This window comes from Esox lucius, chromosome 19, assembly GCF_011004845.1.
Source record: "Esox lucius isolate fEsoLuc1 chromosome 19, fEsoLuc1.pri, whole genome shotgun sequence".
In the NCBI taxonomy this organism is placed as follows: Eukaryota; Metazoa; Chordata; class Actinopteri; order Esociformes; family Esocidae; genus Esox; species Esox lucius.
Window position 1 is genome coordinate 9269515 of NC_047587.1, and position 27868 is coordinate 9297382.

The 27868-nt window shown below is 45.7% G+C and overlaps 2 protein-coding genes across 4 annotated transcripts; one reads left to right on the plus strand and one right to left on the minus strand.

Annotated features, from left to right (window-relative positions):
- Positions 1–315: 315 nt before the first annotated feature.
- Positions 316–25296, minus strand: nup160 (nucleoporin 160). 3 transcript variants are annotated; one of them, XM_010902913.4, is made up of 31 exons: positions 25225–25296; positions 17890–17998; positions 16953–17163; positions 15945–16243; positions 15607–15721; positions 15234–15467; positions 15006–15103; positions 14784–14868; positions 14479–14631; positions 12587–12757; positions 12372–12471; positions 12027–12192; positions 11730–11863; positions 11101–11261; positions 10605–10741; positions 10460–10530; positions 10120–10282; positions 9407–9476; positions 8810–8908; positions 7170–7289; positions 4372–4562; positions 4157–4253; positions 3883–3988; positions 3588–3748; positions 3248–3419; positions 2920–3043; positions 2675–2776; positions 2360–2501; positions 1254–1379; positions 1050–1145; positions 316–951 (listed from the first exon to the last, which is right to left on the minus strand). In XM_010902913.4, the coding sequence occupies exons 1-31, from the start codon at positions 25247–25249 to the stop codon at positions 868–870; spliced, it is 4122 nt and encodes a 1373-aa protein (XP_010901215.2). In that variant the 5' UTR covers positions 25250–25296; the 3' UTR covers positions 316–867. The 3 variants fall into 3 exon arrangements, with proteins under 3 accessions (XP_010901215.2, XP_010901214.2, XP_034144179.1); XM_010902912.4 differs by lacking the exon at positions 25225–25296 and adding an exon at positions 18633–18759; XM_034288288.1 differs by lacking the exons at positions 16953–17163; positions 17890–17998; positions 25225–25296 and adding an exon at positions 16548–16551.
- Positions 24377–27510, plus strand: LOC105029515 (low choriolytic enzyme). The gene is made up of 8 exons (XM_010902911.4): positions 24377–24397; positions 24824–24898; positions 25014–25059; positions 25245–25397; positions 25824–25941; positions 26626–26804; positions 26963–27044; positions 27295–27510. The coding sequence occupies exons 2-8, from the start codon at positions 24833–24835 to the stop codon at positions 27419–27421; spliced, it is 771 nt and encodes a 256-aa protein (XP_010901213.1). The 5' UTR covers positions 24377–24397; positions 24824–24832; the 3' UTR covers positions 27422–27510.
- The last annotated feature ends 358 nt before the right edge of the window (positions 27511–27868 follow it).

Here is a 27868-nt window from a genome sequence, read left to right on the forward strand (position 1 = left end):
TTTGGCATTTTAATGCCCTCTTTGTATTAGGAAGTGGGGTTAGTTAGTGCTCTGAGTAGTAGGATTTGAACCGCTGCTGGAGCAGTGGCTTCGACTTGTCGTTGAAGGAGGACTCTGGAATGTGCAACGGCTCAACTAACCCTAGATAGCGTCTGTTCTCCATGTTCACCCGTTACATGATGTCTAGTCTTATAGTAATCAGTTATACTGCAATACTGACATCCAGCACACCTTTATCACAATGGGTATGATGTCATGGTGCCAAGTCTACCTTTTCAGATTGTTTGAGTACAAATAAAATGGCATTTAGGACAACTTCGTTACCAAGAAAAACTTTAATTGCATGACAATTACAACAAACGTGATTGTAAAAGTTCACAGGCAGCAAAGTACAAAAGTTGAAATGACAACATTGTAACCCTAAAAAAATACATTCCGTTTGTAAATTGTTACAGTTACAATTCAGACAATATATACACACATTAAAGACCAACAAGAAGAATCAAAGACCAATCCCTCATGTCCACATTCCTGGGCCCGCGTGGACAGAACTGGACATCAACTAGAGATCAGACAACACAAAATCTGGATAGGTCTATACAAACAAGTCTTAATTTACCCTTAATACAAAAATACAAGAATCTATGAGTCTTTTCCACATTCCAATCTTCTAGTTGGGTAGCGCTGTGAAGGGGCTGTATTTCCAGGACATGAACAGTCCCCCTGAGCCGCGCACATCCATCCAACATAAAGACAGACGGTGGAAACGTCCTTCAAGCCGGAGCTCGTGGCTTGAGACCATTCCAGCGCTCTGGGAACAGGGTAGAACCTGGATGCAGGAAGTACTGTGGTCCCGGCTGACGAATGCTACAGGGCCTGGAGCCGTCGCCTCGTCGTCTGGTCCAACAGCTTGTGGTAGTGCTTCAGCTTGTCCTGCAGCCTGTTGTACACCTGGGAGGGGAAGACGGGGTTAACTTTAACCTGTGAACACTGCGACGCTCCGTAACGCTCCAGCAACGCTTGAAAACCTGCACGGCGATTGGCCTTACACAGACGTTGGTCTGGGTCTCGTTCAGCGCCTGGAGGAGCTGGTCTATGGACGTGTATGGGAGCCACACCAACGGTGCCGTAGCCGAGAGGGGCCTCTAAAACAAACAAACAAACAAATCACCATCTGACAGCAACACTAAGGATTACATCCAGACCCATTAGCTTTGCCAGAATAATCCATTTACAGGAGACATCTGCTGTACCTCAATGCCAAAGTACTGGTGTCCCTTCCCCAGAAGAGCGTCCACGTACTCCAACACCAGCTCCGCTGCCTCCTCCAGGAGGTCGTAGTTCAGGTAGAGCCGTAACAAGGCTGCAGCGTCCACCCCCTGAGGAAACAGCCCAGAAGGCAGCAGAATATAAGAGTCCAAACAGCTGTAGCCTTCCTTTCCACTTCCATAGTGTTTGCAACTGAATGCAAAAGGGTTTTATATTTTGTAAAAGAACGAAAAAAAGTCATATCAAACGAACACTAACAATGTAAGGATTCACTTTTTACATTTTAAATATTTTTGTGAAAATATCACTAATTTGGTTCACGGTCTTAATACGTTTCTGGGCAAAGTTACACAGAACAGCCCAGTGACATTAATGTTTGCTACTATTTTAATAAACTGCCCAGCAAAATGTATACCATTTTATTAAATATATTTATGTTGCTTCGTTTTTGTTTTTATTAAAATAGTAGCAATTAAATCAACATATCACTTTTAGTGTTTAAGGCCTTAATACTTTAGAACTAAGGTACAAGCACTTGTAATTAGGCCTGTATATTTATGGTCGTCCATAAAATAACAGTTGGAATAGCTAACCACTACACTAGGTGAACCATGAGGAAATCAAAAGCATTGGCTGAATCTTAAAATACAGGTACGTACTTTGTGGACGACCTTGAGGCATGTGCTGTTTTGTATACAGTACAGTAAGCTAGTATGCCAGTATTGGGGCCGATTCAGCCACGCTTCTCTAACCACTACGCTGTTTAATAAGGGGTAGTCAGTCAGTAAGGCACTCAGTAAGAGACAATCCCTCTTCTTGGCGGGCACCACTTACACGGTCTGGCAAAAATGACATGCTTAGTACAGCGCCCCCTATGGAGCAGTCAGTACCACTCCGAACAAATTACAAATGGCCTTTAGTTATGGCGTGCCCAGTTCCAAGACTTATACTTGAGGTATAATATACCTTACACTTGAGTTATAAAGGCATTCTAATAAAAAAAACGTATACCAAGGAAATCAGAAAATATCCTAATATTTGGAAACGTAATAAAATCCAAGACATCAAACCAGTAGGCCTCCTATCTCACCTTGTAGTCATTGATCAGCCAGTCAGGCAATGGAATACCATGTGACAGCAACTTGTTGATGACAGAACGATGGTGCTGGGCATTCTGGGTAGGATGCTTCTCCAGATAGGAGGCCAGCAGGCGCCACGCCTCGTCTGTGGCGCTGACACATGATAAAAACATTAACCACTAAATCCTTTAAATAACTCAACTTCATCCCTCAATGCATATCCAGTCGAAACGCAGTCATGACCACTAATACATATTTGACATCCATTTTAACCAAATAAAACAATTATATAATGGCAATATAATCAACACAAGCAATCAACAAACCTTGACTCTTTGGTTATGATAACAGTTGACAGCTGGTTGGCAGCCAACCAGGTCCAGGCTTCACTCTGACTCTCCTCTCCTCCATACTGCAATTTGATACACCTGGAAACACAGACGTCACACGCCTATCAACCGAACGGCAGGAAAACCCTGCATGATTCACAGGAAGTGCAGCTAGGACATTCACGTGGAGGTCAACAGAAACACTCAGGACAAACACAGGCCTAGGTGAGCTGGTAACTTACTTGAAGGCAAGCCCTTCAAAGACAGGTGTCAGGGAGAGTTTGAACGTCTGACAGAGCGAGACGGCACAGTCAAACAGTCCCATTTGGACCAGCAGGGACACCATCTCCCCTGCAGAGGCACTTCCTGCCACGGATACAGGCAAACAGACAGTAAGCACCGTGTTGGGAGAGTTCCTTATTAGCTGACCTTAATTTAGCCATACAAAAAGAGGGGGGGGGGGGAAACTGGCACGCCCTCAGCAATGTGTTTGTTACTTAATAACCCCACCCCCCCACCCCCCTCAAATGAACTGACAACAGCTTTAATTTCTATGAGGCTGGAAGGTACCTGCGATGGCGGCTGAGGGGGGGTGGTGCTGGGCTAGGCTGAGGCGGCTACGGGCCAGTATGTACTCCTTCTGCAGGTCCTTGAGCTCCAGGATGTCCACCTGACCGCTGACCGGCCCAGCGGCTAACTCCCCGTCGTGGGTCCTCTTTGGCGACGCACCAGGTCGCTCGTACTGTCGACGGGAGACGAAGGTTCAGTCTCAGTCGTCAGAACGTACGGTCAAAAAAACACTGGCTGATATTTACATTTCACTTCCAGGCAAACAAATAGGGATTTTAATTTCCCAGTTCACACTTGAATGAGGCAAGTGGCCTGAACATGATCAGGCGCGTGTCTTTACCACAGCTCCAGAGGAGGGCTGTACGATCCAGGCGTAGTCCGGTCGGATGAGGCGAAGACAGTTGAGGGAGGCCAGGTAACAATTGACCTGCCTCTGTAGACCCAGCTGGGTCCTCACCTCCCTTCCCAGACGCATGCCATACTCAAACATCACCGTACCCGCTGCAGGAACACACACATTGTTCCAGTCAAAAATACTGGTTAGGACGAGTCCTGGAGTCTCTCTGGATAAATGACTGAAATGTGAAGTGGCTCAGCTGCCAGGAGAGCCCCGCCCCGCCCCCCCCCACACACACCTTTCCTGTAGTTGTGCCGGTTGATGTGGAAGGCGTAAAGCAGCTGGTAGTAGTTGTGGGACATCAGGTCCACAGCTCTGGCCCTGGACTCGATGATGCTGACCACCTGCTCACACACAGTTGGGGTCAAGGCGTCAAGACAGACACAGGCCACACTGTCTACGTCCGAGTGGTATGACAACACAACGCGGACAAACCCCCCCTCCCCCCCGGGGCTCTGGCCAAACGGAAAGACGAAGTGTGTTCATATGACAGTGTGTGTGTGTGTGTGTACCTCGTCGTGCAGGTTCACGTAGGAGTACTGGACCAGATCCTGGAGTTGAGAACGTTCACAGAGAACCACCACTAGTTGACGTAGACAGTCCGACTGCCTGGAGGACACACGCGAACGGAGACACACCGTCACACACACCCTAACTGCAGAGATGAACAACTGCCGGTGTCATTTCTCTAGCGCTCTGTCCTCCTATGGCCCTTCTTAAAGTGTACCTGCTGGAGTCGGGGTTCTGGGTGAGGGCTTCGTAGGCCTGGCTGTTATGGCCCAGATCCAGGTGGTGTTTGAAGATGCGGGTCCACAAAGCAGCCTGACTCCTGGGGTCATCCACTGCCTCAGTTATGGCCAGAGTGGCCAGATTGATGATCAACTCCGGGAGACCAACGTCCTCCAGCAATCGCAGCACCTAACACACACAAATGAAACGTCCTTCAGTAACCGCGGCACCCAACACACACAAATGAAACGTCCTTCAGTAACCGCGGCACCCAACACACACAAATGAAACGTCCTTCAGTAACCGCGGCACCTAACACACACAAATGAAACGTCCTTCAGTAACCGCGGCTCCCAACACACACAAATGAAACGTCCTTCAGGAACCGCGGCACCTAACACACACAAATGAAACGTCCTTCAGTAACCGCGGCACCTAACACACACAAATGAAACGTCCTTCAGTAACCGCGGCACCTAACACACACAAATGAAAACCAGACATGAAAGTTTATGTTGAAAAGAGAAGGGTTTTAAATAGAGGTTGATCAATGGATTGGTCCCTCTGATTAATCTGGGCAGAATAGAGGCTTTGAAAATAATTGGTAATCAGTGTTTAGAACGCAGATTATGGCCAATATATTTCTCAGGGTGTGTGTGTATTTATTGTTAGCATGAAACTGAGCTGGTGCCTGTGATCCCGTTTAAACAGAATGTGGAGAAGCATCACAAAAAGGTTACAAGCTGTGACTGTGGTGAATGCCTTTACAGCTGAATGCTACATGTAGCTATTATGAAACATACATTTTAGAAAAGAATCCTCACCAAATCAATTACTAGCTAAGCATGAGTGATATTTCTAGCTGGTTAGCTAGCTATTCGCACACAGAGTTGAATATAGTAAATGTGGTGCATGTTACTTTATCACCAAATCCCTTCTATACGGCTTACATCAACTTGGCTGCTGGTTTAACAAAATGTTGTATGCGTTGGGGGTAGAGGACACAATGTTACCCCCTCATTAATTACAAAAGCCTAATTAAGGGTAAACCTTGGTATTCCCTTAGTTAAGTGGAATACCTTGATTGTTTTCCTGTCCTGTCCATTGATTGCACCAAGAGAGACCAATTTCTGTATCCTGATCAAAGTTAAGTCCTATCGTGTTAATTATCCAGATCAACTGTGAGAAGTGAATGTGTGCTAACCTAGGTTACATTGACTGTATGATCACGGGTGTAATCTTGTGTATACGGTCATTTATATTTTGTTACCGGTAAAAGTTTTCCTGGATAGCAAGAGATACTTGAGAAGCAAGACCAAGATTTTAGTTTTGGGTGAAACGATTTGAATAAATGTAAATGTGGGAATGCTGAATTCTTTGTTTGAGAAAACAAAGGAAGGTGGCCATAGCATTTTGTTGCACAAGTCCTCTGTTTTCACACCTTTTGTAAGAAAGATTTACCCTTTTGGTAAAGAGTAAATAAAGCCTCCTGTAGCCATAAGACTTAGAGGAACCCATCCTGCAGTTAGTGTATCTTCTGAGTCTGACATGCAATTCGACTTGCTCCCGTGCAACCAAATAAATCGACATAACCAACTGCTATTTACATTTGAAGACTTCTGATTTTAAATCATATTACTTAGAGGAATATGTTGAGTTTCAACAAAACCTCTAGTTTTAATCCACATAAACCTTGTTGTAGTACTGTAGTCTCATCCCCTAGTTTTAATCCACATAAACCTTGTTGTAGTACTGTAGTCTCATCCCCTAGTTTTAATCCACATTAACCTCGTTGTAGTACTGTAGTCTCATCCCCTAGTTTTAATCCACATAAACCTCATTGTAGTACTGTAGTCTCATCCCCTAGTTTTAATCCACATAAACCTTGTTGTAGTACTGTACTCTCATCCCCTAGTTTTAATCCACATAAACCTTGTTGTAGTACTGTAGTCTCATCCCCTAGTTTTAATCCACATAAACCTTGTTGTAGTACTGTAGTCTCATCCCCTAGTTTTAATCCACATAAACCTTGTTGTAGTACTGTAGTCTCGTCCCCTAGTTTTAATCCACATAAACATTGTTGTAGTACTGTAGTCTCGTCCCCTAGTTTTAATCCACATAAACCTTGTTGTAGTACTGTAGTCTCGTCCCCTAGTTTTAATCCACATAAACCTTGTTGTAGTACTGTAGTCTCATCCCCTAGTTTTAATCCACATAAACCTTGTTGTAGTACTGTAGTCTCATCCCCTAGTTTTAATCCACATAAACCTTGTTGTAGTACTGTAGTCTCATCCCCTAGTTTTAATCCACATAAACATTGTTGTAGTACTGTAGTCTCGTCCCCTAGTTTTAATCCACATAAACCTTGTTGTAGTACTGTAGTCTCGTCCCCTAGTTTTAATCCACATAAACCTTGTTGTAGTACTGTAGTCTCGTCCCCTAGTTTTAATCCACATAAACCTTGTTGTAGTACTGTAGTCTCGTCCCCTAGTTTTAATCCACATAAACCTTGTTGTAGTACTGTAGTCTCGTCCCCTAGTTTTAATCCACATAAACCTTGTTGTAGTACTGTAGTCTCGTCCCCTAGTTTTAATCCACATAAACCTTGTTGTAGTACTGTAGTCTCGTCCCCTAGTTTTAATCCACATAAACCTTGTTGTAGTACTGTAGTCTCATCCCCTAGTTTTAATCCACATAAACCTTGTTGTAGTACTGTAGTCTCATCCCCTAGTTTTAATCCACATAAACCTTGTTGTAGTACTGTAGTCTCATCCCCTAGTTTTAATCCACATAAACCTTGTTGTAGTACTGTAGTCTCGGTGCAGCGGCTACTGGCTCCTCCTCAGCTCCTGTCAATCTGAGGAGGAACTCCTCCTTCTCCACCTCAGTGGCTGCCTCCTGGAAACACTGCAGCGCCTGGGAAAACAAAATGACAGCACAGATCCAGGCATGAATCAGTGTTTCCCTCATAGTAATGACAACGGCAGCTCGCCACTGCCAAATTGTGATGCGCCGCCTCAGAAACACAGAATATTTTTAATGAAAAATATTGTGGCAGGGCGTATAATTTCTGCAATTTGAGCTACAGTAGCTCATCTGTTGGACTGAACCACACGGGCCAGTCAGGCTGCATCAATGAGCATCAGTGAGCCTTGGCCACCCCCATGACCCAGTCACCGGTTCGCTGCTTTTCCTTTCTTGGACCACTTTTGATAGGTACTGACGAATGCAGACCGGGAACACCCCCACAAGGGCTGCAGTTTTGGAGATGCTCTGACACAGTCGTCTAGCCCTCACAATTTGGCCCTTGTCAAAGTCGCTCAGATCCTTACGCTTGCCCCTTTTTCCTGCTTCGAACACATCAACTCTGAGGACAGAATGTTCATTTGCTGCCTAATATATCCCACCCACAGACAGGTGTAATAATAATAATAATGTAATGTAACACGATAATGTAAGAAAGCATGTCTTTTCTTAATGTCTTAAATGTATGCTAGTCCTATACTCTTGTTAAATGAACACAACACAGAGGAATAATGTTTGCTAGTAGGTGCTAAATGAGGTGAACATAGTAATCAGCTGCTGTCTATTATTAGAGGGGCGCCACAACTTGACACGTGTGTCCCCAAGCACTCAAGAAGGGACACTATACCAAACGAGGTAGGATACATATGTAATATACACCTATATGATTGGCAGACGTCCAGAAAGTAGGATGTACTGGTCTAACTTTGGTTTAGTATACATGTGCTGTTTAAGACCATGACATTTGGAGAACCACAGAGACATCTGGAAAGACCACGAGCAGAGAGATGGGAAGAAGGCCGAACATCTAAGACACATGTACTATATTTTGTGAATAAACGACAAGGAACGCTTCTCCCCCTGACTTGGGTCTGTTCAACAAAAGAGCCATAAGCCAACAATAACGATAATCAGTGTTATTCACTTCACCTGTCAGTGGTCATAATTAAATAATATAATTAAATATATAATTAATTAATTACATTTAATTTTAAGTGGCACATTATGAAATAATGCCCCCTTTTTTTTTTTATAAAGCCCCTTTTTAAATTAATGGTATGATTTACAGCGTTTTTTAACCTTTCTAACAGTGTTGGTAATAGATTTATAACAGAAATAAGGCATCTTGGGAGTTTGTGGTATATTGCCCAGGCACTCTGCTATGGGTCTTGTGTAACAACAGCTCTAATAGACAGTATATAAGACATAAACCACAGCCCCTTATTGCTTAATATGAACATGCGCTACATGACTTTAATGTAATGATTAGACTGCAAAACAGACAAAGCGCTGATGCCATCATTGGTTCAATAAAACAAAGCACACGGAAAGAGCCACTACAGAAATAATCTCCAACACGTGAATTTCACTGAGACATGTTGAAAACGGAATGACATAACCTGAGCACACACCTTGTATCCCTCTCCATTGGCCAGGTAACACTGTCCCAGCATAAAGCGGCAGGAGCCCACACTCATGTGACACCAGGGCCCAATGAGACGCACATACTCCTACAAAGAGGAAAGACAGTGTGGCAAAATAGGATTGTTAAAGTTCAAATATATCTTCTCACCGGTCCATCAATCAGTTACCTCATACTCGTTTTAGACACTCACAGTACTAACCCCCCCCCCCCCCCGCCACTCTAAACCACCCTAGTTATTACTAGTCCGGTCTTGTTCAGCAATTAATATAAAATATATAACATGTTAATATGTAAAGAATAGACATATTGCTTGTATATTTTGGCTGCTCTTAGGGAGAACATTGTAGCATGCATTAGCTGCTCAAGTGGACATGGACAAAACGGCAGATATAACACAAAAAGTTATCTTTTTCAAATGTGTAGCCAGATAAAATGTAAAGTATATCACAGATAAGCGTTCAGTGGAGCACGAGAGAGTGGGGGTTGGGTTACCACCATTGCCTAATTTATGCCAGGAAAAACACTGGGTTATACAGCCGGGATATATAAATAGTGTGTGTTGATTTGGTGGGAAGAGTCTCACCTGTAGTGCTGTGTACTGGCAGTTTCCCATCAGACATTCGGGGAACTGAAAACCTGGGTTATTGGGCCAGCTACAGAGAAATCGTAAAGGACCAACCATGACATTATTTAGGCAGGTCAAGCTCAAGGATGGCATAAGCGCTTTATTGTAGTTTTCAAGAACCTTTGTTTTATATTTAACTGTTGTAGAATAGAAAAACATTCTGCCGTTCAATTAGTTATTCTATTCAAGGTACTTTACAATAACATGGACAGAGGCGCACTGGTAAACCTGTAGGGGATAGATTTAACACCTAAATTTGATCCGAAATGAAATCCTTATGTTTTTAGTAAAAATTCCAGTATTGCCATATTACCATGTATTCTGTAAATTCATAATTTAAACAGAAATAAATTCATTGGATAATTGTATTGAACTATAAACAATTTCAGAGTACCTTTTAAAGTACCAATTTTCAAGGAATTTCATTTCCTGAGCTCCAGACACAGTACTAGAAGTACTGCGAGAACTCCCAAGTACTCTGAACCTCGTATCCAGTACAACTCAATACAAACCCCTGACGTTCAAGTCATTCCCTAAAGCTCAGGCCAGTCAGACGTTGCATAGACCCACCTAGGACTGCAGTCAGCCTAGCATAGCAGCAGTGCAGATGAACAGCCATTCCCAAGGTAACATTAACTCCCGCCAAGCCTGGCAAATGTGTCCAAGGATACAGTTGCTGAGCCAGCAGGGTGACCACATTGGAGACCATGTGGGGCCAGTGGAGCAGGGCCGTGCCCGGGGAGTGACTCTGGTTCTGGGTGTATATCTGGGTGATTATGGCCTTCCGCGCTACACTCTGGTAGAACAGCTCCACCACAGTCTGGGGGCTCAGGGCTGCCGGGGGAATCAAGGTGGTGTTAAACCGACGAGGGTGTCAGACGAGGATATAAACAGAACCGAAACATTCTGACCTAAGTAAGATGTTGATCGGTTAGTTAGGCAATTTGACACCAAAATGTAAGCTGGAATTCACAACTAAACTGCTAATGTTAACAGAAAGGCTACACAGACCTGATTGGTTGCTGGCCACGGTGGGAGAATCAGAAAGCTCCAGAACAGACAGGTGCTGCAGGTTAGCATCTCTGGAGAGGGAAAACAACGTCATTAACCAGGCTCCACTCAACAACATCAGTATTCTGTGTGTGTGTCTACATACATCATGTCGACAGGCACACTTGTGGCCAGACTTTGGCTGATGTGTTTCAGGAGATAGTAGGAGGACAGCAGCTGAGAGCTGCGAGGAATCAGGTCCTGTTGCAGCTGTAGCAGCTGAGCTCCTCCACCCAGGAACACCTGGAGAACACAGGCACACACAGGCACACACAGGCACACACAGGCACACACAGGCACACACAGGCACACACAGGCACGCGCACGCGCACGCGCACACGCACACGCACACACACAGGCACACACACAGGCACACACACACAGGCACACACACACAGGCACACACACACAGGCACACACACAGGCACACCTTTGGTAAGTAAAAGGAACATTCTGGTATGAACATTTCCATGTTGCACTGTGATCCAGAAGTAAAGGAGTACGGTAATCTGGTGTACACACATTAAAATCTGTTACTATGTATGATTGCAAAAGTCGTCTCTGTCCAGTGGCTGTGTGTGTGTGTGTGTGTCAGCCCTCACATTGTCTCCGAGGCGCAGGTACAGCTGCTGCAGAATGAGCAGGTCCCGACAGAAGAGGGCCCTGGTCATTGCCATCTGACAGACAGCCTGACACACCACAGCCACTGCCATGCTGCTGCCATAGAGCTGTGCCAGACTGAGCCGCACGGGCAGGGATGGGCCTGGGGAACACACCGCGGCCACAACGGCAGTGAGATGACGGTCAACACCACTAAAACCCCCCCAACATAAAGTCCTTAACTAACCTGTAGATAGTGGTCCCATGGCTCGGAGTCTGTCAATATTATCTAATCTGCAGTTAGAGGTCCCATTGCTCAGAGTCTGTCAATATTCACTAACCTGTAGATAGTGGTCCCTTGGCTCAGGGTCTGTCAATATTCACTAACCTGTAGACCAGTGGTTCCCAACCAGGGGTACTAGGACCCCTGGGGGTACTTGGCCTCTCCACAGGGGGTACTTGAAAACACTCATGACACCATAGACTTACTAGTGAAATTAACATGAGGGGGTACTTCAGGGGTACTGAAAGCAGTGCAAAAACATTTTGGGGGTACAGTAACTGAAAAGGGTTGGGAGACACTGCTGTAGATAGTGGTCCCTTGGCTCTGAGTCTGTCAATATTAACTAACCTGTAGTTAGAGGCCTCTCCCCTCCTGGGTCTGAGTCTGTCTCCAGGTCCATCTCTCTGATCAGCACGGTCATGGCTGCCACCGGGTTACGGATGTCCTGCAGCTTGTTCTGAATGTCCTCGATTACATTTTCACTAGAGGATGACACGGAAACAAGTTGTTCAGGGTGTCAGTACAGATTCAGCCTGGCCCTCTTTCAGCGGAGACTGGAAGTCCAGGAGTGTTCCCTCTGACCATCCAAACCCGCTGCAAACACCTAAATGTGTATAGGGTGCCACAGTGTCGGTGGGTACTGACTTGTCATTGGCCAGCAGATTCTCTAGCACCATCTCAGCAGCCCTCTCGGGTGTCTGTAGATGCTCCAGGGCCTTCTCCATCTCGTAGGCCATGTCCCCTGGCACTGCATCGCTCACCAGCCTCAGACACTGGACAAGCCCAAGCACATCGCGACCCACTTCGGGGTCTGGCCGCAGAAAAGAGGAAAGGGTCAGAACTGGCTCCAAAAAAATATATATACAAATGGAAGAGGGACTGTTGTGGAACCTGCCACCAAGAGTTGAAACCCAGTAGACTGATCCAAAATGGCTACTATACATTTGACATGAAGAGCCAGTAGACACAGACAGCTGATAGAGGCCTTACCATCAGCCACGGGCGTGTCCTCCTCAGAAAACAGGTACTCGTCAAAGGACAGATACAGGTGATCCACTGCAAAGCAGGGCAACAGGAAGGACACAAAACCCTGCAACACCACAAAGTCAGGGACAACACAGAAAATGACTCTCCTGTCTAGTCTTTATGGTGCCATAGAAAATTATACAAAAAGATGGAATTGGATGTGCGTGTGTCTCCTGTACCTTCTTGAGCACACAGACCATGTGTGTGTATGGGTTGAGCAGCAGGCCGAGGGGTGTGGCCAGAGCCTCCTGGTACTGGAGACAACAGGCGTAGAACTTCGACCAAAACTCCACCTGCAGCTGCCTGTACTCCTCCTGGCTGAACTCGAACTCTGTCACACTGCTCTGGAGCTGGAGGAGGAGACAGGAAAGAGTGTCAAACAGCTCTGGGGCGGGAGAGGGGAAAGAGTGTCAAACAGCTCTGGGGCTGGAGGCGGGGGAGTGTGTCAAACAGCTCTGAGGCTGGAGGCAGGGGGGAGTGTGTCAAACAGCTCTGAGGCTGGAGGCAGGGGGGAGTGTGTCAAACAGCTCTGAGGCTGGAGGCAGGGGGGAGTGTGTCAAACAGCTCTGAGGCTGGAGGCAGGGGGGAGTGTGTCAAACAGCTCTGAGGCTGGAGGCAGGGGGGAGTGTGTCAAACAGCTCTGAGGCTGGAGGCAGGGGGGAGTGTGTCAAACAGCTCTGAGGCTGGAGGCGGGGGAGAGTGTCAAACAGCTCTGGGGCTGGAGGCGGGGGAGAGTGTCAAACAGCTCTGGGGCTGGAGGCGGGGGAGAGTGTCAAACTGCTCACAGAATATACCAATTGAGAGAGAGCTGTAAAAACAAGAAACCAGGCAAGCCTAGTTCAGTCTGACCAAAATAGTGTTGCCATCTCAAGATTTGAACCCAGGTCGCCCATGTGAAAGGCTGTGTCATTAACCACTACACCACAGAGCTGGGTGTCAGTACAGCCGTGTCTGTGAACAAATCCTCTTTTGCCACTGGTCGTTTTAACAGCGTATTAGCCAGTAATAAGCTTTACCGGTATCTACTCACTTACTGGAATAGTCATAAGAATTGAGCAATTGCTAGCGAGTCTGCCAAAGCCATTTCATTTCATGGCAAAACAACTTTCAATAAAGGCAACGATAACTAACTTTTTAATCAAGATAAAAGACGAGAGAATCGTGGAATCTACCAGAAATAATTAATAAATGTGGTAGCACTCATTTATTCGAACTTATGTCTTCCACGAGAGGCATTGTCTTTAACCACTACGCCACGGCATTACACGTTTCAGCAGTCGCTAGACTTAGGACGTTTCTTATGAAGTTTACCTCCACCACAAATAGCATCTATGAACTGTATTGCTTTTGCTACTGGCTGTTTTAACAGCTCATTAGCCAGTAATAGGCTTACTAGTATCTACTAACTTACTACTTAGAATAATCATAAGAATTGAGCAATTGCTAGCGAGACTGAAGATGAACTTTTCCATGCCAGAAACAGTCGCAATATAACCGTATACAGTTTAGTTAAGGCTTACTGTAACTACTGTATGTTGTGGCCAGCAAATGTGTTTGTCTATCCTGACCCAAAATGCATGCATGGAGACATACTTCGGAAATCTGCCAGAAACAGTCGCAATACAATCATAAACTGTTTTGTTTCAGGCTTTCTCTAACGGTTTTAGCCAGTGAAGTTTTCATCTATATGGAATAATTCATACTGCGTACTTCTCTTTGCCAGCGAGGAGATCTGAACTCGGGACCTACAGTTCACAAGTCCGCTTCTCTAACCACTACGCTATTTTACAAGGGGTAGTCAGTCAGTCAGTCAGAAAGAGACATTAGCTCTTCTTAGCCAGCACCGCTTACACGGCCCAGCAAAAAAATAAAATAATAAAAATAAAAAAGATTCAGCAAGAGAATATAAAATATGAGAGCAAGTTTCTCTGTAGACTAGTTTAAAGGATGACAAAAAAAGATGTTTTGGATAGTTGAAGTCTATAAATATCCATAAATATACAAAGTGGCTCTTGTAATTGAATGTCATAAATTAAATAAAGCAATGTATTGTAGTGTTGTTCTGTCTCACCTCATTCTCTACAGCCACGGTCACTTCCTTCTTCAGAGTCTCCCAAGGGAGGTCAGTGATTCGCTCGGTACCTCTCCTGTAGATCTGTAGGGCCTTGACTATAGCAGAGGCAGTGAACCTCAGAGGGGAGAACAGCATGTCTAGATAGGTCTCCTGTCACAACACCAGAAAGGACAAATAGTTTGATTATCTAATGTAATGTTGACTGAGAGTATGAAGACAATAACTTGATTTTGGGATATTCATCCATTGCAATGAAGTGTGGATAGTGGGTGAGGTCATTTAACCAGGACAGATGTTCTCACCCTAGGGTCCTGGTCAGCCCCAATGTGGACCTCCTCCTCTGGGGCAGGCTGGACGAATACCTGGTTCCACTGGCCCGCTGTGGAACTGAGACAGATCCGAATAAAAAGCAGAACAGGACAATCACACACACAGCACTACAAAAGAGAGCATGGTTTTCCAAGACAACCATGTCTTTAATATAGACATCCGTGTCCATTACAAAAAGAGTCACAACAACTCACTGTTCAACGTTGATGTACTTGACAACAGTCTGGTTGGCATCATCCAACCACAGGCCCCAGATCTCCGTGGGGGTAAGAGCAAAGTCCACCAGGGTTTCCTGATCACATCACACAGAACACATTCTATTCTAGTTAAAACAGACATTCCACCACCCAACATGTGCTACCATAATCCCCGATACGTGATCACTCACACGCGTGCACATCAACAAACACACACACACACACCTGCGTGGCGAACTGCGAGGAGATGTGGTCCAGGCTGTAGCGGTTGTCGGCGGCCACCAGCTGCAGCACGGTGAACTGTCCCCTGGAGGGGACGGCCAGGTACACAGCCAGGCACAGCCCCGTGGAGGAGGAGAAGGACAGTCGGAGCCGGTGGCCCTGGCCTGGCGAGCGTCTCACGCCAGCACACGCCGGCATGTACTCCAACATGTCAGTCTCCATCAGGCAGGCCTGCTCCTGGACCACGGGAGGAGGGGGGAACGGGGCAGCTTAAGAATAGGACGGCTTGACTTTTAAACAAATTACATTAGGAAATATAGTCCCGCGGCTAGACAGACCAGGTGGGATTGTTACTGTTCCTTAAAGGTGTACAGACCCTGTAGGACCACAGGCGTAGTTTATGGTCCTGACAAAGAGCAAAGATGAACGTGTCGTCCTCCAGCTCCCTCACAGCCAGACTCAGAGCCAGATCCCCAGGACTTTGCTCACCTCTAGACAGCAGACAGGAGCACAGGGAGTGTCACACACGCACGCACGCACGCACAATGTCTACACAACAGAGAACTTCCATTTCTATTGTTTCAGTCAAATATTTTCATTAAATGTGGGGGGTTAAAAGAACAGAAATAGGGCATACACCACAAAACCACCAAACGTGTGTTTTGTTTTTTATACTTTATATATATTTTTTCCAACACACAAATGTTTTCTAACCTGATGGCAGTCGGCATCCATCCAGCCAGTCTCTGCATCACAGAGCTCCTCTTCAGCTCCAGGATGCTCACGCTGCCTTGTGTGTCGTGTGGTGGCAGAGTGACCACCAGGAGGCCCCCGGCGGGTGACGCCAGGGCATAGTGGGCCTCTCCCTGGTGGCTGAGCCAGGCTGCCGAGGCCGTGGGTCCTGCCGTCTGGCCCGCGGGCCCGGGGATTACCGCGCTGTGGGCCGGGTCCTGTAGGCTCAGCTTGCCCACGTCGGTGAAGATGGACTGCATCTGGAGCTCGGTCACCAGCTCCTAGAAACCAGGGAAAGCATGTGAATGGAACCCAGCGTGTTGACAGGAACCCGAGGGTCGTGTTCTCCGTTGGAAAAAAGTCAGAACACTGTACGTGAACCAATCAAAAAAAAAAAAGGATGATTCTCTTAGAACATTTCTCTCATAACTAATGCAACCACGTGTCAGACAAATTTCATGCATTTTGTTTCCGAGGTATCCTGATGAGAGACTTACGCTGCGGTACATTTTGGTACAGAGGTGCCCTGATGAGAGACTTACGCTGCGGTACATTTTGGTACAGAGGTGTCCTGATGAGACTTACACTGCGGTACATTTTGGTTCAGAGGGGTCCTGATGAGAGACTTACGCTGCGGTACATTTTGGTACAGAGGGGTCCTGAAGAGAGACTTACACTGCGGTACATTTTGGTACAGAGGGGTCCTAAAGAGAGACTTACACTGCGGTACATTTTGGTACAGAGGGGTCCTGAAGAGAGACTTACACTGCGGTACATTTTGGTACAGAGGGGTCCTGATGAGAGACTTACACTGCGGTACATTTTGGTACAGAGGGGTCCTGAAGAGAGACTTACACTGCGGTACATTTTGGTACAGAGGGGTCCTGAAGAGAGACTTACACTGCGGTACATTTTGGTACAGAGGGGTCCTGATGAGAGACTTACACTGCGGTACATTTTGGTACAGAGGGGTCCTGAAGAGAGACTTACACTGCGGTACATGCGCGTGGGGTGTGGCAACACCAGCCGATGTACAGTCTGGTTGGTGACGATGAGGATGACGACATTGTTGAGGGTCTCCTGGAAGTGTACGCCTCCGGGCAGCAGGTGGCAGTTTGTAATCTTGAGCTTGACAGCGTTGTTCAGTAGGTTGGTGTCCAGAGACTGCTCTACCAACTGAACAGTGTCCCCTGAGGTGGACCTGGACAGAGGACATGGATAACAGCATGATGGAAATGTACGCGTTCAATTCTGAAGCCGACTGTCTGCAGAATGACTGAAATGTAAATATTAATTCCAATACAGGTGTCAGGTATGTGTGTGGGGGTTTGCATCTTAGAGGACAGGATTTCTGTGACTAGTTATTCTTGTACTGGGGGTGGCCCACTGAGGGTCCTCAAAAATGAAGTTATCAATTGTAATCAAAAATGGCACACAGAGTTACTGTTCCAAAATTACTCATCTAGCAGAAGTACAGCATTACAGTACATTTTAAAAGACTGTTGGTTGTATTTCAATAATGATGCTATGCGCAGTTTGGCTCTGCAAAATCGTATATTTTCCATGAGCAACAACTGCATTTTGACTTCATTATAACTAAGCTGGCTCATGACAATGTCACTTGGTTAATCCTGAGAACATAAACATGACATAAGCACAGGTACAGAAGCATTGTGTCAGCAGTAGGGTATTGCTTCTCAGTGTGGAAACTGTGATAAAACTGACTCACGTAACACAAATGCAGGTGTCCCTCAAGAAACCTTTAGGAAACAGAGTCTAAAAAGACTATATAAAACGCTGGCTATATGCATAGACAGAAAACCAGCATTATTTCAATAAAACCATTATAAACAAAAACAGTACATAAGACGTATAAGCTGCATAATAAGAGCATACCTAGCTACAGTATATTGCTAGCTCAACTCACCAGTGTACGAATCTGTTGCTGGTGATGGACAGGAGTTTCCCACTTTCCTCATAGCTAAAGCCTCCTGCGCTGTCTGGATACTTCACGCCACCAGGAAGAGCATTGAGACCTAAGAAACCCAATTTGACGCTTGGTCAGTTCTAACAAAAGCGTTATGGTGACTTGGCATGGGGACAACCCAAACAGTTTGGGTCTGACACTGACAGATGTGTTCGCCGCATGTAAGGTTTGGACCGCCATGACTAACCACCACAATGCCGGTCCATGTCAAATAAGCAAACTGTTGACAATAGGTAAAATCTGATGACAAAAATCAATCGTCTCAAGTTCGACTGCTTCTAACTTGAGCTATACACGTTACGCTGTAAAACGACTAGACACGGGAGTTCCTAGTTAGCTTACACATTGCCCATGCGCGAGTTTACAGTAGTGTGCTGCTGTACTAAATAAAGGGGAATTATTTCGCAGTAAGCTAGGGTACCGTATTTAAGCATGCTGACGTATGAGGGGTTATACGATACACATGTAGAAGACACTGCTGTCAGGCTAACAAGATTGTTAGCCACACACCAGATACATAGCGGTCAGTAGCTAATATGCTACCTAGCTAACCCTCCTACCGCGCTAGCTGCGTTAGCATGCATGTTGAGTCACTCACGACCTCATTACGGCGTTGGTCACAACAATTTCCAACTTCAGCAAATCAAGAGCGGATCGTTATTTTAATATCGATTAAGGTTCACCTAGGTTTACAGTTATCTCCCGGAATCTCGGTAGGGTTTCCCTCTCAAATCCACATATTTCTATGAAACTCCTTTCTAAAACCGCCGCCATCTTCACCGCATTGAGTTGTGGGATTGTCTGGAGGAAACTGAGCGCCTTCTGGCCTTTCAAAAATTTAAAGCTGTAGCTAGGTCTTAAAAGTATCTCTGGATTTCCTATCATTTCAAACATCTCTCTCTCTCAGTTTCTTACACATCATATAACAAACAATTATAATAACATTCGTACTATTTATTTACATGAAAATAAGCTGTATTGGATAGCTAATGTATTTTTGTATTGTTACAGTATTATTACTTTTCACAAATGATTGTTATTTAGAAAATGACTGTCTCAATTTTATGATCTTAGAATATATAGTATACAATAAAACAGAATATTCCTCTGTGGTTTCGAGCCTTTTGCTTCACCCTGAAATTAAAAAAGAATACATTAGCCTGGGTACCAGTTTAGCAAATGTTCCTCTCAGTTACACTGTCATTAGTTTAGGGTGGCAACCTGGTGAAAAGCAATGGAATTAGAAATATATTGGTACCAAGCACTACCAAGGCTATGAAATTAATCATCAAAATGAATCATCAGTTTTTTATTTTAAGAAATTAAAAACTGAAAATCGAATTTGCATAAAGATTCAGGTCATTTGCCATGACACTCTAAATAGATATTAGATGCATTTTGTTTCCTTTGATCATCCTTGGCATGTCTCTAAAACTTGATTGCCATTCATTTATATGGCAAATTAAATTGCCTGGACATGATTTAGAAAGGCACACATATGTCTAAATAAGGTCCCAGAACAAAAACTAGTCTAGTAAGTAAGTGTAGTAAGGAATTCTCCATAGACCTCTGAGATTGTGACCAGCAGTAGATCTGGGGAAGTTTATTTAAAAAAATGCATAAGCATTGAAACTTCCCAAGAGCACAGTGGACTCCATTATTTGGACCTGAAGTTTGCAGTTCAATGACACTACTCATACAATATGAGTTTAATATAGAAAGAATAAAATAAACTACCCAAATCCAGGTATGCAAAGCTGGTAGAAGCATACTCAAGTAGACTCAAAGCTGCGATAGCTGCCCAAGGCACTTCTAAGTACTGAATAAAGGGTTTGAATACTACAAGATATTTCAGTTTTGTATTTTCAATCATTTGGAAGAAATAAAAAAAAAATGTTTTTGCTTCGTCATTAAAGAGAATTGTAGTTGAAAAATAAATACATGTATTCAGTCAATAACACAACAAAATGTGGAGAAAGTGAAGGAGTCTGAATACCAATGATTTGGAAACATTGTTTTTCTGTGTTTTATGTCGTTATGTCCTATTTGTGTCCCCAGAGTGCTGAAGTAGAGCAGTTTGAGCACTTCAAGTTTCTCTCTACATGGTTAAGGTTAGTGATGTCCATTCGAAGCTTCATTAGCATTATTTTAGCAGCAGGATATTATGCTGACAGCAATCAGATTTTCTTTATCACAATAAAAGTCATCGTTGAAATGTATAAGGCAATATAGTTAACAATCTAGTCTAATCTAATAACATTGGAACAGACATTACACATTAAATGTACAGACTAGATTGTCAACTATATTACCTTAAATATTTCAATGATGGCTTTTATTTTGAAAAAGATAATCTGAGAGGATCGGGCGGCAGTCGAAGGCGGGGGCCTCAACAACCCGATCCCTGGACACGGAAACTAGCTCTAGGGACGTGGAACGTCACCTCGCTGGCGGGGAAGGAGCCTGAGATCGTGCGTGAGGTTGAGAGGTTCCGACTAGAGGTAGTTGGGATCACCTCTATGCACGGCTTGGGCTCTGGAACCACACTCCTTGAGAGAGGATGGACTCTTCACCACTCTGGAGTTGCCCATGGTGAGAGGCGGCGGGCTGGCTCCCCAGCTCTGCCGCCATGTGTTGGAGTTTACCCCGGTGAATGAGAGGGTCGTTTCCCTGCGCCTACGGGTCGGGGATAGGTCTCTCACTGTTGTTTGTGCCTACGGGCCGAACGGCAGTGCAGAGTACCCGACCTTCTTGGAGTCTCTGGGAGGGGTGCTGGAAAGTGCTCCGACTATCGTTCTACTGGGGGACTTCAACGCCCATGTGGGCAACGACAGTGACACCTGGAGGGGCGTGATTGGGAGGAACGGCCCCCCTGATCTGAACCCGAACGGTGTTCAGTTATTGGACTTCTGTGCTAGTCACAGTTTGTCCATAACGAATACCATGTTCAAGCATAAGGGTGTCCATCAGTGCACGTGGCAGCAGGACACCCTACTCCGTAGGTCGATGATCGACTTTGTTGTCGTTTCATCTGACCAGTGGCCGTATGTCTTGGACACTCAGGTGAAGAGAGGGGCGGAGCTGTCAACTGATCACCACCTGGTGGTGAGTTGGATCCGATGGCGGGGGAGGAAGCTGGAAGGACTCGGCAGACCCAAGCGTACTGTAAGGGTCTGCTGGGAACATCTGGCCGAGTCTCCTGTCAGAGAGATCTTTAACTCCCACCTCCGGCAGAGCTTCGACTGGATCCCGAGGGAGGCTGGAGATATTGAATCCGAGTGGACCATGTTCTCCACCGCCATTGTCGAAACGGCCGCTCAGAGCTGTGGCCGTAAGATCTCCGGTGCCTGTTGAGGCGGCAATCCCCGAACCCGGTGGTGGACACCGGAAGTAAGGGATGCCGTCAAGCTGAAGAAGGAGTCCTATCAGGCCTGGTTGGCTTGTGGGACTCCTGAGGCAGCTGACGGGTACCGGCAGGCCAAGCGGACTGCAGCCCGGGTGGTTGTGGAGGCAAAAACTCGGGCCTGGGGGGAGTTCGGTGAGGCCATGGAGAAGGACTATCGGCTGGCCTCGAAGAGGTTCTGGCAAACCGTCCGGCGCCTCAGGAGAGGGAAACAGTGCCCTACCAACGCTGTTTACAGTAGAGGTGGGCAGCTGTTGACCTCAACTGGGGATCTCGTCGGGCGGTGGAAGGAGTACTTCGAGGATCTCCTCAATCCAGCCGTCACGTCTTCCATTGAGGAAGCAGAAGATGAGGGCTCAGAGGTGGACTCGTCCATCACCCGGGCTGAAGTCACAGGGGTAGTCAAGAAACTCCTCGGTGGCAAGGCACCGGGGGTGGATGAGATCCGCCCTGAGTACCTCAAGTCTCTGGATGTTGTGGGGCTGTCTTGGTTGACACGCCTGTGCAACATCGCGTGGCGGTCGGGGACAGTGCCTCTGGGATGGCAGACCGGGGTGGTGGTCCCTCTTTTTAAGAAGGGGGACCGGAGGGTGTGTTCCAACTACAGGGGGATCACACTTCTCAGCCTCCCCGGGAAAGTCTATGCCAGGGTACTGGAGAGGAAAATACGACCGATGGTAGAACCTCGGATTCAGGAGGAACAGTGTGGTTTTCGTCCAGGCCGTGGAACACTGGACCAGCTCTATACCCTCTACAGGGTGCTGGAGGGTTCATGGGAGTTTGCCCAACCAATCCACATGTGTTTTGTGGATTTGGAGAAGGCATTCGACTGTATCCCTCGCGGCATCCTGTGGAGAGTGCTTTGGGAATATGGGGTCCTGGGTCCTTTGCTAAGGGCTGTCAGGTCCCTGTACGACCGAAGCAGGAGCTTGGTCCGCATTGCCGGCAGTAAGTCAGACTTGTTCCCAGTGCATATTGGACTCCGGCAGGGCTGCCCTTTGTCGCCGGTTCTGTTCTGACCGGAGAGTGTCAGGTTTGGGGACCACACAATTTCGTCTCTGCTCTTTGTGGATGATGTTGTCGTGTTGGCCCCTTCAAACCAGGACCTTCTGCATGCACTGGGACGGTTTGCAGCCAAGTGTGAAGCAGTGGGGATGAGAATCAGTACCTCCAAATCCGAGGCCATGGTCCTCAATCGGAAAAGGGTGGCTTGCCCACTTCAGGTTGGTGGAGAGTGCCTGCCTCAAGTGGAGGAGTTTAAGTATCTAGGGGTCTTGTTTCACGAGTGAGGGAAGGATGGAACGGGAGATAGACAGACGGATCGGTGCAGCTTCTGCAGTAATGCGGTCAATGTATCGGTCTGTCGTGGTGAAGAAAGAGATGAGCCGCAAGGCGAAGCTCTCGATTTACCGGTCAATCTACGTTCCTACTCTCACCTATGGTCATGAGCTTTGGGTCATGACCAAAAGGACAAGATCCCGGATACAGGCGGCCGAAATTAGCTTTCTCCACAGGGTGTCTGGGCGATCCCTTAGAGATAGGGTGAAAAGCTCGGTCATCCGGGAGGAGCTCAGAGTAGAGCCGCTGCTCCTCCACATCGAGAGGGGTCAGCTGAGGTGGCTTGGGCATCTGTTTCGGATGCCTCCTGAACGCCTTCCTAGGAAGGTGTTCAGGGCCAGTCCCACCGGGAGGAGACCCCGGGGAAGACCTAGGACACGCTGGAGGGACATGTTTCCCGGCTGGCCTGGGAACGCCTCTGTGTCCCCCCGGAAGAGCTGGAGGAAGTGTCTAGGGAGAGGGAAGTCTGGGCATCTCTGCTTAGACTGCTGCCCCCGCGACCCGGCCCCAGATAAGCGGAAGAAGATGGTATGGTTATCTGAGTTAGCATTGCTAGCATAATATCCTGCTGCTAGAAGAACGGTAATGAAGCCTTGAATGGCCATCACTAGTTAAGGTTTTGATATGGTACTCACACACAGTTAAGGATTGTGTGCGTCAGCACATGTCCCTCGAGAAACCAAGAAAAAATTTAAAAGTTAAACAGCTGCACCATAGAGAGCTACATAACTGCTTGGTATGATAACTGCAAGGCATCCAACCCCAAAGCACCAACAGTGGTTGATTGTCAATGGGGATTTTTATTTTGTTGTACATAACCTCACTATTATACTGTGATAATTATTTTATGTTTATATTATATTCTGTTAATGATTTGTTGTCATTGTTCTTATTTTTAAAATTTGTGAATTGCCTGATCTTGTTTTCAGTTTCCAGTGAAAAATACAGTTTCTTTTAATTTTCTAATGAGGGCTGTAGTCTGTAGACTGTGGTCCACAGAGGGTCTAAAAAGATTTAGTGGAATTATTGTCTTTGTATTGGCTAGGTTCAATTAACCCTACCAGACTCATAGGAATCAACAATCTTTCCTTTGAAAGCCTTACAAGTCATCTTTGTGATCTTTTCATAATGCCAAGCTACCCTTCAAAGATTGTCTAATAATTTTAAGCAGTTTGGACAAGGAAATTAATTGTATTAATAGTTATTAATATTAATCATATTATTATTAATAATGTATTGTTTAAAATATATAATTGATTGCAAAGTGTACACTCCGATTTAATATGCTGCAAGTAAAAAGGTAAACAAATAGATAAGTAGTAATTATTAAGTAAATAGTAATTTGTAAAATATATGAAATGAAGGAATAAAGCCACCCTTGTGCGAACCAGAGTGAATCATTTATGTTCTGTTATAAACAGTATGAATACAATCACCTGTTTTCACATGGAAGTAATTCACAGACCTTGGGGAGTTGCAATATATCTGATAGCAAGGAATAAAAAACATTTGGCTAGGCAACTTTTTTTATTCCACCCTGTTCTGGTTGGTTTGAGAATGAACCATATGGCAAAGACACAGCACCTGCTACTTCAGCAGAAAGTGGTGCTGCCAAGTTGTCCATAAATGGACAGGGTTCTGATAAATGCCACTATATAAGGCGCTTTCTCTGGACCAACTAACCAACCTTAATTCATTTCCCGAAAGGTAAGTTAAGTGTAGTTCATGTGCTTTGCCCACTCTTCAAGTTGTTGTCTAGCTAGTTATGTTATGGAAGCTACTCAACTAGTCATCTTATGGAAGCTACTCATCTAGTTATGTTATGGAAGCTATTCTTTTAGTCATGTTATTGTAGCTACTCATCTAGTTATGTTATGGAATCTACTCATCTAGTTACATTATGGATGCTATTCATCTAGTCATGTTATGGATGCTACTCATCTAGTCATGTTATGGAAGCTACTCATCTAGTCATGTTATGGATGCTACTCATCTAGTCATGTTATGGAAGCTACTCATCTAGTCATGTTATGGAAGCTACTCATCTAGTCATGTTATGGAAGCTACTACGTACAGTTAACGCCTTTTTTGGTGGTATTCAGTGTTATTGACGGTTTGTCCCATAATCTCCAGGTGGTTGACATGTCTGCATTGAAGTTAACTCTGGGCCTCCTGGCTCTGCTTGTGGTGGCAGCCTGGGCCGAGGAGGTGCAGTAACATAACTATACATAGTAACATAACTACACATAATAACATAAAAATACATAACTGTTTGCTGATTTGTAAATGTAATAATTTCTGTCTTCACTGTATGCTGCCCAAGGAGCTCTCCGTCTCTGAGCTGCTGGAGAAGGCCAACAGGAATGTTGGTAAGACACGTTTGGAAATTATTATATACAACGCCTTCAAACACTTTAAATTCAACTTCTGAGTTATAACAGATTTTTCTGTTCCATAATCACGCGGTATTCAGTCCAGTTCGAGGTTTAATCACTCTCTCGGACTCTGATCCCACTTGTGCTTCACTGACTTACCCCGTGTCCCGTCGCACCAGTGCATACCCGCGACGAGCCCTTGATCGTGGATGACATCGCCTACGGCTCTGAGGCTGAGAGGAACGCCGACCCCTGCACGTCTCGCGGCTGCATGTGGCCCAAGTCCAGCGACGGCCGGGTCTACGTGCCCTACGTCATCTCCAACCAGTACAGTGAGTACTACGCCAGGATAACACAGCTGATTCACCATTACGACAAGGAAAATATTAATGACGTAATCCTTTACCTCTACTTTGCACCATTCCTTGCGCTCTTTCCCCCCTGACACTTATCGATTTTATTCCTGTGGTTCCCAACGTTTTTCTCTTACTGTCCCACCAGATTTTTTTTTGCTCTGCTCTGAACATCCCCGAAGTACCCCCTCATGTTAACTTTACTAGTAAGCCTATGGTGTTATGAGCCTTCTCATGTACCCCCTGTAGATAGGCAAAGTACCCCCAGGTTGGGAACCCCTGTGTTAGGCTATATAACTAGGGTGTGTAAAATCGTATCATTTTTAACTGCAGTTTGTTCCATGTTTCATTATACAGTGGTTGTTTTGTGACAGTCGTTTCCTTGTTTTATTTGTGTGCTATTAGGCTCCAGGGAGCAGCAAATCATTGAGCGTGCTCTGCAGTCTTTCGCAGGGTTCTCCTGCATCAACCTTGTCAGACGCACCAACGAAAGAGATTACCTACACATCCAGTCCCAAAATGGGTACCTGTTTTATTTATTTTTATTTATGGTGTGTGTGTGTCTTTTTAATGCATGTGTCAGTACATTTACACAAACGCAGAATTGTATTTAGTGTAATGGTGCTGCTAGTGATAGACCATATAGGGACAGAATACAGGAACACTAAGGGCCGCAGCTTGATAAAATAAACATTAATTTTTGGTCGTGATCGCGGACCGCCTAACCTCTGTCTGTCGTTTGCCTGTTGATTGAGAGGCCTTTGACAGTCTGCAGTAGAATTGGTTGAGGTTGTTTGGCGGAGCAATACCGAGATGGTATGGTTTGTAGTTGGTGATCTCCCTAAAACCTTTCCAAACAGAAAAAGTGTCCACATTTGTGGACTCTTCCAGCTCTTGCAGCCAGGCTCTGTACTTGCTTTGCAAACACAGAGCCAGGCCTCTCTGAGATGCATCGGGTCTCCTCCTCTGTGGGATTCTTTCTTCGTGTGTGGTCACCTATGCTCTCATGTGAACCGTGGCTTGTTTTTCCTTCATGACTCAAAGTTTTTCGAGGGGATGCAGAAATCTACATTTTGTTGCAATCCAAATTAGAATAAACACGTAAACAGCGTCACAAAATGCCATGGATACCTCACTGGAGCCATGTACACAGGGTGTGTCCTACATCTTAACACCAACTGCACGGTTTACAACTCTGTCGTGGCAGGTGCTGGTCCTACGTTGGTCGTCGTGGCTACGAACAGGTTGTGTCTCTGAGCCGTTCCGGCTGTGTGTACCACGGCACCACCCAGCACGAGGTCCTCCACGCCCTGGGCTTCAACCACGAGCAGACCCGCAGCGACCGTGACAACCACATCCGCATCGTCCTGGAGAACGTCATCTCTGGTAGGTTTCCTTCCGCTTTCCAGGGTCCCCGTTTGACGATGTAGATGGAAAGCCGGTCTGTGCTTGTGCGCAGAACATACGGACAAACTCTCGCATTCATCACCAGTGACATTCCTTGGTTATGGGAAGTCGAATCTGACCTAGCCTATCTCCTGCAGGCATGGAGCACAACTTCGACAAGATTGCCACCCTGAATCAGGGCACTGCTTACGACTACAACTCTGTCATGCAGTATCACAGGTTAGTCACAATGGTTGTTGGGACGGTGTGCTGACACGTGAAAGGGCCGTCACCACTTGCCCCGATTTTGACTCCAGTTGGGTGAATGATGGCGTCAGTGCCAGATGGAAGCGCTATGAAAAACTGTTCCCGAGTCCACCCTTACTGTGTATCTTGCCTCTACATCTTTAATCGACATATGGTCATTGTATTCTGTGATAAGAAACTACTGTCGCTGCTGATCCCACGTGTTTATCTTGCTGTGGTGCAGGTACGCCTTCTCCAAGAACAATAAGCCCACCTTGGTCCCCATCCCCGACCAGAATGTGGAGATCGGCAACGCCTCAGAGATGAACCAGAGTGACATTGTTCGTCTCAACAGGTTGTACAAGTGTTAAACAGACCCCTTGTGTTTTTGTCCTCTTCCTGGTGAGGTTGTCAGTGATGCAGTGTTGAAACTAAGACAAATAAAGTCATTAAAAAACAATTTTCGATTGGTTATTTTTTTTAAATCTTAACGTGTTTTTCTTACCACTACTAGTCTTGAGTTAAAATACTATCCTTCGAGATCCTTTTAAATAATTTCAGCTGTCCAGTGTTGAGCTTGCAAAGGAACCTGTAAAATAATCAAACATTTTAAGATATATGGCCTCTTCAATCAAACTGTTTGATACGTGCCATTGCAGGAGCACCTGCCATGCCAAAATTGCTAATTTGGGTAAATTGGAGATCTAATAAAGGTCCCTGGTTCACAGCATGCATACCTTATGGGTCTGGCAGTAGGAGGGCTAGGACCAAACCCCAACTATCAGGACTGCTAACCAAAAGTTTGCTAGTTCAAGTAC